The 11,932-nt window shown below is 47.1% G+C and overlaps 1 protein-coding gene across 1 annotated transcript in view; it reads right to left on the reverse strand.

Moving 5' to 3' along the window:
• Positions 1-11,176, reverse strand: part of LOC115183296 (fumarate hydratase, mitochondrial-like) — a 25,327-nt gene extending 14,151 nt beyond the window's left edge. Inside the window, exons 1-5 of the mRNA XM_029744627.1 lie at positions 10,977-11,176; positions 3,220-3,348; positions 1,972-2,082; positions 913-1,089; positions 6-188 (exon numbers count right to left, since the gene is read on the reverse strand). Coding sequence (XP_029600487.1) covers positions 6-188; positions 913-1,089; positions 1,972-2,082; positions 3,220-3,348; positions 10,977-11,096 — 720 coding nt within the window. The 5' untranslated portion in view covers positions 11,097-11,176. The remainder of the gene's footprint in view (positions 1-5; positions 189-912; positions 1,090-1,971; positions 2,083-3,219; positions 3,349-10,976) is intronic.
• Between the last annotated feature and the right edge of the window lie 756 nt (positions 11,177-11,932).

Here is an 11,932-nt window from a genome sequence, read left to right on the forward strand (position 1 = left end):
TGTACCTGTCCCAGAGACAGCGGCACGGCGTCCTGCGTGTGCGTGCGTCCGATCTTGATGATGTCTTTAAACTCCACAGCCTTGGCGTGCAGGGCGTCGTGGAGGTGCTGTAGACCAGGAAGCAGAACCTCGTGGATCTCTTTGGCTGCTGCGATGTGCATGGCTGTGGGGAACGTATCGTTGGAGCTCTGCAAGAGTAGACAACTACAGGTCCATTCAAACGCTCTGCAAGAGTAGACAACTACAGGTCCATTCAAAACGCTCTGCAAGAGTAGACAACTACAGGTCCATTCAAAACGCTCTGCAAGAGTAGACAACTACAGGTCCATTCAAAACGCTCTGCAAGAGTAGACAACTACAGGTCCATTCAAACGCTCTGCAAGAGTAGACAACTACAGGTCCATTCAAACGCTCTGCGAGACTAGACAACTACAGGTCCATTCAAACGCTCTGCAAGACCCAACTATTTACATTAAATACAGATTAAATATCACACAAACTCTTTACCCGAGCTTTTTCCAGATACCCATAAATACAAACGTTTAACTAAATGTTGCAAACGCTGCCGCCCGTTACCCTTCTGTTACCCTTCCGTTACCCTTCTGAGGGCAAACGCTGCCGCCCGTTACCCTTCTGTTACCCTTCTGAGGGCAATCGCTGCCGCCCGTTACCCTTCTGTTACCCTTCTGAGGGCAAACGCTGCCGCCCGTTACCCTTCTGTTACCCTTCTGAGGGCAAACGCTGCCGCCCGTTACCCTTCTGTTACCCTTCTGAGGGCAAACGCTGCCGTCTGTTACCCTTCCGAGGCTCCAAATAACACACGGTCACCAGCTACTTCTATATCTGGGTGAAAAACAGTTTATTTCCTTCTTCAACATTTTGTATGAAATGGTTTCTGAATGGTTTGCCTACCTGGCTTTTGTTGACGTGGTCGTTGGGGTGAACAGGGTCCTTGCTGCCCAGCTTCCCTCCGAGGATCTCGATGGCCCTGTTGCTGATCACCTCGTTGACGTTCATGTTGGACTGAGTTCCTGAACCGGTCTGCCACACCACCAGAGGGAAGTGGTCATCCAGCTTACCAGCTGCCACCTGGTCCAAGGGACATGGACATCAGACCAGAGAGGACAACATGCCTTAGTCTGGTCCAAGGGACATGGACATCAGTCAGTACAGAGAGGACAACATGCCTTAGTCTGGTCCAAGGGACATGGACGTCAGACCAGAGAGGACAACATGCCTTAGTCTGGTCCAAGGAACATGGACATCAGTTAGTACAGAGAGGACAACATGCCTTAGTCTGGTCCAAGGAACATGGACGTCAGACCAGAGAGGACAACATGCCTTAGTCTGGTCCAAGGGACATGGACGTCAGACCAGAGAGGACAACATGCCTTAGTCTGGTCCAAGGAACATGGACATCAGTTAGTACAGAGAGGACAACATGCCTTAGTCTGGTCCAAGGAACATGGACGTCAGACCAGAGAGGACAACATGCCTTAGTCTGGTCCAAGGGACATGGACATCAGTCAGTACAGAGAGGACAACATGCCTTAGTCCGAGACCAGTACCAAGTACCACCTTACCAGTACCAAGGCATTCATCAGTAGAATGAGGGCACCATGTCTAAATGTAACTAGTAGGTCTAATGTAGCTAGCGAATAGCTTGATCCCAGATCTGTTTGTGCCGTCTTGCCAACAACACAAACAGGTCTGGGACCAGGCTAGGTAGCAAGGTCTCAATGCTCTGCTTTTTGCTCAGTACTGTATCAAACGCTATAGCTATTCTCTACAGCAGTGTAGCCTAATGTTTAGAACGAGACAGGTACCCAGGCTGATCTGTCTAATCTGTGAACTCACAATGTTCGTTGACACTCTCTCTCTCCCGCCCTCTCTCCCTCCCTCTCTCCCTCCCTCCCTCCCTCTCCCCTGTAGTGGTGTTGTTAGTGTCGCTGTTCACCCTGTATTAGGCACCTCATCAGCAGCCAGCACGATGGCATCAGCCAGCCTCGGGTCCAGCCCATAGTCCTTGTTGACCTCTGCAGCAGCCCTCTTCAGAATCCCGAAGGCTTTGATCACCTGGATCTGTTGGGACGAGGAAAGGAAACGGTAGTGAGGACGTGGGGAGCGAAGATGATTTTACTGTTACACAAGGATACACAAGGAATACATGAAGTAACCTTTAGTCTGATCTGAATCTGGGATAACAGGACAGGAAACATTGCAAGGATGTGTGTCCAATTTGTAGTGAGAGCTAGCTACAATGATTCCCTGAGACATGGTGGGACTGGTGACCCGCAGCCAGCGGGGACTGGGGACCCGCAGCCAGCGGGGACTGGTGACCCACAGCCAGCCCACAGCCAGCGGGGACTGGTGACCCGCAGCCAGCGGGGACTGGTGACCCACAGCCAGCGGGGACTGGTGACCCACAGCCAGCGGGGACTGGTGACCCGCAGCCACAGGAACCCACAGCCAGCGGGGACAGGTGACCCACAGCCAGCGGGGACTGGTGACCCACAGCCAGTGGGGACTGGTGACCCGCAGCCACAGGAACCCACAGCCAGCGGGGACAGGTGACCCACAGCCAGCGGGGACTGGTGACCCACAGCCAGCGGGGACTGGTGACCCACAGCCAGCGGGGACTGGTGACCCACAGCCAGCGGGGACTGGTGACCCACAGCCAGCGGGGACTGGTGACCCACAGCCAGCGGGGACTGGTGACCCACAGCCAGCGGGGACTGGTGACCCACAGCCAGCGGGGACTGGTGACCCACAGCCAGCGGGGACTGGTGACCCACAGCCAGCGGGGACTGGTGACCCACAGCCAGCGGGACTGGTGACCCACAGCCAGCGGGGACTGGTGACCCACAGCCAGCGGGGACTGGTGACCCACAGCCAGCGGGACTGGTGACCCACAGCCAGCGGGACTGGTGACCCGCAGCCAGCAGGACTGGGGACCCGCAGCCACAGCCAGCAGGACTGGGGACACGCAGCCACAGCCAGCGGCTCTGGGGACCCGCAGCCAGCGGGACTGGGGACCCACAGCCAGCGGGACTGGGGACCCACAGCCACAGGAACCCACAGCCAGCGGGACTGGTGACCCACAGCCACAGGAACCCACAGCCAGCGGGACTGGTGACCCACAGCCAGCGGGACTGGTGACCTACAGCCATGTCTCAAGCTACAACTTGATAGATGAAGTAACATTTAGTCTGAACTTACTGGCATTCTCTCTGACGGTCCTCCGATCTTGAAGTTCATGGTGGACCGGACTGTCTGAGCCCCATAATACTTGTCAACTGGCACCTTCAGCTCTCCAAAGGTGTCTGCTTCAATTCTGTACTCTGAAGACTGAACAACAACATCGAGACAGTCAAATAGCAAAGATGAAAAGTTAGTCGGGGTCACTTGACGGCGGCTAGCTACGTGGTCACTTGACGGCGGATAGCTACGTGGTCACTTGACGGCGGCTAGCTACGTGGTCACTTGACGGCGGCTAGCTACGTGGTCCCTTGACGGCGGATAGCTACGTGGTCCCTTGACGGCGGATAGCTACGTGGTCACTTGACGGCGGATAGCTACGTGGTCACTTGACGGCGGATAGCTACGTGGTCACTTGACGGCGGATAGCTACGTGGTCACTTGGCGGCGGATAGCTACATGGTCACTTGGCGGCGGATAGCTACGGGGTCACTTGGCGGCGGATAGCTACGGGGTCACTTGACGGCGGCTAGCTACGTGGGTTACTTGACGGCGGCTAGCTACGTGGGTTACTTGGCGGCGGCTAGCTACGTGGGTTACTTGGCGGCGGCTAGCTACGTGGGTTACTTGGCGGCGGCTAGCTACGTGGGTTACTTGGCGGCGGCTAGCTACGTGGGTTACTTGACGGCGGCTAGCTACGTGGGTTACTTGACGGCGGCTAGCTACGGGGTTACTTAACGGCGGCTAGCTACGTGGGTTACTTAACGGCGGCTAGCTACGGGGTTACTTGACGGCGGCTAGCTACGTGGGTTACTTGACGGCGGCTAGCTACGTGGGTTACTTGACGGCGGCTAGCTACGTGGGTTACTTGACGGCGGCTAGCTACGTGGGTTACTTGACGGCGGCTAGCTACGTGGGTTACTTGACGGCGGCTAGCTACGTGGGTTACTTAACGGCGGCTAGCTACGTGGGTTACTTAACGGCGGCTAGCTACGGGGTTACTTGGTTAGAGAGGCATAATCTCAACAACAAAAAAGTAGTAGCTAGCTTATAGACTTGCTTTGTTCACATTTGAAAGCTCAACAACAAAAAAGTAGTAGCTAGCTTATAGACTTGCTTTGTTGACATTTGAAAGCTAACCTCTCTCAAGACTAAACAAACAAAACGGTTGTTTCTCAGACTGACCTATCAGGGGTTTAGATACAGAACAGTGCTCTGTGCCAGCGGTCGTGTTGGTGTGCAGTTTACCAAGTACCTCGACTCCTCCGCGGAGTTGAGAGTAAACGGTTGTTTCTCAGGCTGACCTATCAGGGGTTTAGATACAGAACAGTGCTCTGTGCCAGCGGTCGTGTTGGTGTGCGGTTTGCCAAGTACCTCGACTCCTCCGCGGAGTTGAGAGTAAACGGTTGTTTCTCAGGCTGACCTATCAGGGGTTTAGATACAGAACAGTGCTCTGTGCCAGCGGTCGTGTTGGTGTGCAGTTTGCCAAGTACCTCGACTCCTCCGCGGAGTTGAGAGTAAACGGTTGTTTCTCAGACTGACCTATCAGGGGTTTAGATACAGAACAGTGCTCTGTGCCAGCGGTCGTGTTGGTGTGCAGTTTGCCAAGTACCTCGACTCCTCCGCGGAGTTGAGAGTAAACGGTTGTTTCTCAGGCTGACCTATCAGGGGTTTAGATACAGAACAGTGCTCTGTGCCAGCGGTCGTGTTGGTGTGCAGTTTGCCAAGTACCTCGACTCCTCCGCGGAGTTGAGAGTAAACGGTTGTTTCTCAGGCTGACCTATCAGGGGTTTAGATACAGAACAGTGCTCTGTGCCAGCGGTCGTGTTGGTGTGCAGTTTGCCAAGTACCTCGACTCCTCCGCGGAGTTGAGAGTAAACGGTTGTTTCTCAGGCTGACCTATCAGGGGTTTAGATACAGAACAGTGCTCTGTGCCAGCGGTCGTGTTGGTGTGCAGTTTGCCAAGTACCTCGACTCCTCCGCGGAGTTGAGAGTAAACGGTTGTTTCTCAGGCTGACCTATCAGGGGTTTAGATACAGAACAGTGCTCTGTGCCAGCGGTCGTGTTGGTGTGCAGTTTGCCAAGTACCTCGACTCCTCCGCGGAGTTGAGAGTAAACGGTTGTTTCTCAGGCTGACCTATCAGGGGTTTAGATACAGAACAGTGCTCTGTGCCAGCGGTCGTGTTGGTGTGCAGTTTGCCAAGTACCTCGACTCCTCCGCGGAGTTGAGAGTAAACGGTTGTTTCTCAGGCTGACCTATCAGGGGTTTAGATACAGAACAGTGCTCTGTGCCAGCGGTCGTGTTGGTGTGCAGTTTGCCAAGTACCTCGACTCCTCCGCGGAGTTGAGAGTAAACGGTTGTTTCTCAGGCTGACCTATCAGGGGTTTAGATACAGAACAGTGCTCTGTGCCAGCGGTCGTGTTGGTGTGCAGTTTGCCAAGTACCTCGACTCCTCCGCGGAGTTGAGAGTAAACGGTTGTTTCTCAGGCTGACCTATCAGGGGTTTAGATACAGAACAGTGCTCTGTGCCAGCGGTCGTGTTGGTGTGCAGTTTGCCAAGTACCTCGACTCCTCCGCGGAGTTGAGAGTAAACGGTTGTTTCTCAGGCTGACCTATCAGGGGTTTAGATACAGAACAGTGCTCTGTGCCAGCGGTCGTGTTGGTGTGCAGTTTGCCAAGTACCTCGACTCCTCCGCGGAGTTGAGAGTAAACGGTTGTTTCTCAGGCTGACCTATCAGGGGTTTAGATACAGAACAGTGCTCTGTGCCAGCGGTCGTGTTGGTGTGCAGTTTGCCAAGTACCTCGACTCCTCCGCGGAGTTGAGAGTAAACGGTTGTTTCTCAGGCTGACCTATCAGGGGTTTAGATACAGAACAGTGCTCTGTGCCAGCGGTCGTGTTGGTGTGCAGTTTGCCAAGTACCTCGACTCCTCCGCGGAGTTGAGAGTAAACGGTTGTTTCTCAGGCTGACCTATCAGGGGTTTAGATACAGAACAGTGCTCTGTGCCAGCGGTCGTGTTGGTGTGCAGTTTGCCAAGTACCTCGACTCCTCCGCGGAGTTGAGAGTAAACGGTTGTTTCTCAGGCTGACCTATCAGGGGTTTAGATACAGAACAGTGCTCTGTGCCAGCGGTCGTGTTGGTGTGCAGTTTGCCAAGTACCTCGACTCCTCCGCGGAGTTGAGAGTAAACGGTTGTTTCTCAGGCTGACCTATCAGGGGTTTAGATACAGAACAGTGCTCTGTGCCAGCGGTCGTGTTGGTGTGCAGTTTGCCAAGTACCTCGACTCCTCCGCGGAGTTGAGAGTAAACGGTTGTTTCTCAGGCTGACCTATCAGGGGTTTAGATACAGAACAGTGCTCTGTGCCAGCGGTCGTGTTGGTGTGCGGTTTGCCAAGTACCTCGACTCCTCCGCGGAGTTGAGAGTAAACGGTTGTTTCTCAGGCTGACCTATCAGGGGTTTAGATACAGAACAGTGCTCTGTGCCAGCGGTCGTGTTGGTGTGCGGTTTGCCAAGTACCTCGACTCCTCCGCGGAGTTGAGAGTAAACGGTTGTTTCTCAGGCTGACCTATCAGGGGTTTAGATACAGAACAGTGCTCTGTGCCAGCGGTCGTGTTGGTGTGCAGTTTGCCAAGTACCTCGACTCCTCCGCGGAGTTGAGAGTAAACTGGGTTTTTTTTTTAAATGAACCTCTAGGGCTGTGGAGGTAATAACATTTTTGGCAGCAGGTTATTGTCATGCAAAAAGTACGCCGGCCTAACAGTAATTTATCGTTAATTAAAACGTTTAGCATCTCCAAGCCGCTGATGAGCGCCGTTGGAACATCTACATTTAAAATAGTATTAATAAATTAATTTCAAATATACACCATCACAACACAGCCATTATATATTTTAATCAGAAACATTACGATATGGAGAAAATGTATTTCAGAAGAACAGAATATATGTGTTGGTCTACTGTATGTTATCTGGCTATTCTCCATGATACAGACTGTAGACTTGTTCATTTATCAGACTAGATACTGTATGTTATCTGGCTATGATATAGACTGTAGACTTGTTCATTTATCAGACTAGATACTGTATGTTATCTGGCTATGATATAGACTGTAGACTTGTTCATTTATCAGACTAGATACTGTATGTTATCTGGCTATGATATAGACTGTAGACTTGTTCATTTATCAGACTAGATACTGTATGTTATCTGGCTATTCTCCATGATATAGACTGTAGACTTGTTCATTTATCAGACTAGATACTGTATGTTATCTGGCTATGATATAGACTGTAGACTTGTTCATTTATCAGTCTAGATACTGTATGTTATCTGGCTATGATGTAGACTTGTTCATTTGCTTAAAAAGTCCTGTGACATTATTTTATATGATTTTTTTATAGTAAGAAGAATTTAATTGAATAAAATATAAATTATATTTTTCCCATTATGGAGCGAGTGCGCATGTGAAGTGGCTATGTTGAGCATAAAAGTTAGAGTTATTTGGCAACTTTAGTTGTGAATGATACAAACGTTAGAAATCACAACATATATGAGCTGCATGGTGCGACTATAGGTGTTTATGATGATTTGAGAAAGTAGCAGAAAAAAGCTCTTGCTGTGTTCTTTGCTTCAGGCTGAACAGCTGTTGTTTTCTCATCAAGTGATGATATTTTCACCCATCAGACTACTGTCAATTTAATCTGGTCTTTACTAATATATAAAATGAGTTGAGATTTTTTATTTTTTTCACCTTTATTTAACCAGGTGGGCTAGTAGAGAACAAGTCCTTTATTTAACCAGGTAGGCTAGTTGAGAACAAGTTCTCATTTACAACTGCGACCTGGCCAAGATAAAGCAAAGCAGTTCGACAAGATACAACAACACAGAGTTACACATGGAGTAGATTTAGAAAGGCCCACTGTGTAACGTGCAGGAACAGGTGCAGGGGGAAAGATGTGGAATCTGTATACACTGGAATAGAGAACGGAGACTGAGCACATTCCCTCCCCGTCCGTTTCCTAGGTTACTTTGGTTTTATAACAGAACATTTCCCTCCATGCATCAACCACTGTTTGAGGAGCTCTCGCTGCCCGACAGGAGATATTCCACCCAGTACTCTGTCTGCCATGGCCTCTCAGACCTTCCTTCCTTCAGCTACCTAGTACTCTGTATGCCATGGCCTCTCAGACCTTCCTTCCTTCCTTCAGCTACCTAGTACTCTGTATGCCATGGGCTCTCAGACCTTCCTTCAGCTACCTAGTACTCTGTATGCCATGGGCTCTCAGACCTTCCTTCAGCTACCCAGTACTCTGTATGCCATGGCCTCTCAGACCTTCCTTCAGCTACCCAGTACTCTGTATGCCATGGGCTCTCAGACCTTCCTTCAGCTACCCAGTACTCTGTATGCCATGGCCTCTCAGACCTTCCTTCAGCTACCCAGTGCGTAATTTGGATAATCAAGTGAAATCTGTACGGTAACAATCGATAGTAAGATGTTTCCGCAACAAAACATATTTCACTAAACTGTTGACAGCCAGTCTGCCTGCTCGAGTAAAATTGTACTCATACTTAAGTAAAATTAAAGATACCTTAAAAGAAAATGACTCAAGTAAAATACTACTTGAGTAAAAGTCTAAAAGTATTTGGTTTTAAAATGTACTTAAGTATCAAAAGTAAAAGTATAAATTCATTTTTAATTCCTTATATTAAAGCAAAACAGACGACACGATTATCTTATTTAATTATTATTATTTATTTTTTGTACAATTTTCCTGTCCTGCTAAGCATTCAAAATGTACTTTTGGGTGTCAGGGAAAATGTAAGGAGTAAAAATTACATGATGTTATATAGGAATGTAGTGGAGTAAAATTACATTATGTTATATAGGAATGTAGTGGAGTAAAATTACATTATTCTATAGGAATGTAGTGGAGTAAAATTACATTATGTTATATAGGAATGTAGTGGAGTAAAATTACATTATGTTATATAGGAATGTAGTGGAGTAAAATTACATTATTCTATATAGGAATGTAGTGGAGTAAAATTACATTATGTTATATAGGAATGTAGTGGAGTAAAATTAAAAGTTGTCAAAAATATAAATAAAGTACATATACAAAAAAAAAAATACTTAAGTAAAAATAATTGAAAGTACTACTTAAGTACTTTACGCCACTGAGCACAGGGTAACCAGTTCATCCACTATGCATAATAAAAGTCCATACACAAAGGGAGATTGTTCGAATTTGTTTAATTTTGGAGTATAGGCTAGACCAATGATGTACCAAAGACATCTTAAAATCAGTTTTGTTTTATGTTTTTCCTGCACTTGGTAATATGTGGTAGGCTATGTATTGTATAAGGGCACAATCTTTTTAATTCAGCTGTTTCTTTCGGCTGGGGCTCATAAGCCTATGGATAAGCATAAGCTCTATGTCTATGGCTGTTTTGAACTAATCATCACAATCCCCAAGTCCAGACTATGGGAGGCGCACAGTACTACATAGAGCCATGACTACATGGAACTCTATTCCACATCAGGTAACTGATGCAGCAGGAGAATCAGATTTAAGAAACAGATTAAAAAATACACCTTATTGGACAGTGAGGACTTTAGACACACACAAGTACAAACATACAACACACACGCAGACCTGGATTGTGTTGTAGTAGAGTAGTGGCCGGAGGGCACACAATGTATTGTGAAATCTGTTATAAAATGTATTTCAATATTTAAAAAAGGATTTATAATGTATATTACTGCCTTCATTTTTGCTGGACCACAGGAAGAGTAGCGGCTGCCTCCTTGTATGTTGAAATTCAACAGTGTGACTTGTGATGAGACTGTTCACAGAAAGGGAGCCTAGATGTTAGAGAGGAGAGAGAGGAGAGAGGAGTCTTCCACTCTCTGGTTCCTAGGGGCTACTGTTACCCCTGCCGTTACCTCGTACCCCTCTGCACACTGACTCCTAACTTACTCCTTGTATAGCCTCGTTATTGCTATTTTATTGACGAACGTTAACTATTAGCTTTTTTTTTTATTTTTTATTTAGGACATTTTTCTTGCGTTTGCTCTCTGTATTGTTGGGATAAATAAATAAATATAATTGTTGGGATAAATAAACTTTGATTTGAACTCCGTGTTGTACTTGGTAATTAAGTTATGTAGTGAAAGTTAGCCCATTAGCACGCTAGCTAACAGATAGTTGTAAACAGACTTTGACCTTCTGCTAGCTTGACAAGATAACATTAGCCAAATGACAAGTTAGCTTACTGTTTGCTACCAGAATATTTATGTGGATACTTGTTGTTTCTTGTTTGAAAGACTACGTTTGTCCTAAAATCACAATTACTACATTCGTGTAAAGCTAGATAGCAAAGTGGCTAACTATTCATTCATTATGAGCTAATACGGCTAGCTAGCCAGTTAGTTATAGCCAGTTAGCTATAGCCAGTTAGCTATAGCCAGTTAGCTATAGCCAGTTAGCTATAGCCAGTTAGCTATAGCCAGTTAGCTATAGCCAGTTAGCTATAGCCAGTTAGCTATAGCCAGTTAGCTATAGCCAGTTAGCTATAGCCAGTTAGCTATAGCCAGTTAGCTATAGCCAGTTAGCTATAGCCAGTTAGCTATAGCCAGTTAGCTAGCCAGTTAGCTAGCCAGTTAGCTAGCCAGTTAGCTATAGCCAGTTAGCTTGGCTAACTAATAAGGTCATTTTTGCGGGCCTGCGATGGCCCTAACCACTGACTCTAATCTCCGAAAAGACAAAAACACGTACCATTCTGGAAGATATGAAGATGCCTCCTGCTACAGGACTGTACTTTGTGTTGTCTATGTTCCTCTGTAACGCCTGGAGGTTACAGTTAAATCGCTGGACGTTTCTCAAACAGCGAAACATTTCGTCTGATCAGCTGTCACTTCAGACCAGGGAGCAGAGCGGAACCAAAATGAGCTAACCACAAGCCTGTGTTATGGGACGGAAACATATATTTGCAACATTTCTTGTGCATGGGTGGGAGTGGGGGATCATTTAAAGCAGCACACCGAATTAAAAAAAAGCAGTATAAAATGTTATACTACATTTGACTGTCTTCGTGCCGTTGAAACAAGTGTCGTTGTTTGATATTATAGTATTTATCATTACATTTTTAGGTCTTTTGGTTTGTTCAAACTAGTGTTGTGTAAATGCAAATGTGTAAAGCAATCATGTAGCCTGTATAGTCGCTAGTGGACGCTATTTACATGTCTTTTAACGGATCTCCAAGACAGGTAAATCAATAGCGGACACTAGCGGATTTCCAGGCTAGAAATCATGCAATGTTGAGTCCTAAAATACTATCTCTAATTTATTTATTTTATTTTATTTCACCTTTATTTAACCAGGTAGGCAAGTTCTCATTTACAATTCAGTTATCTCTAATAACAGAAAGGCACAGAGACATACCAATTGAATTGTCCTTTAACTTGAATTTATCCAATGAGGATTTTTAGGCTAAGTTGTTTTAAATCCTTTGTGTTTGTTGGTTGGTAAAGAGAGCTTGACCGGAGGTCATCAGTTTTTCGGAGTTGTCACAAGTCCTGCTTTTACTTGGGCAGGAAAATGAAAGTAAGGCATGTGATCCAACTTTAAATATTGTCAGTAAAAGTATGCCTCACTTCTGTCATGATGAAGTGCTTCGAGAGGCTCGTTAAGGATCATATCACCTCTACCTTACCTGTCACCCTAGACCCACT

This window comes from Salmo trutta, unplaced genomic scaffold (assembly GCF_901001165.1).
Source record: "Salmo trutta unplaced genomic scaffold, fSalTru1.1, whole genome shotgun sequence".
NCBI classification, from domain to species: Eukaryota; Metazoa; Chordata; class Actinopteri; order Salmoniformes; family Salmonidae; genus Salmo; species Salmo trutta.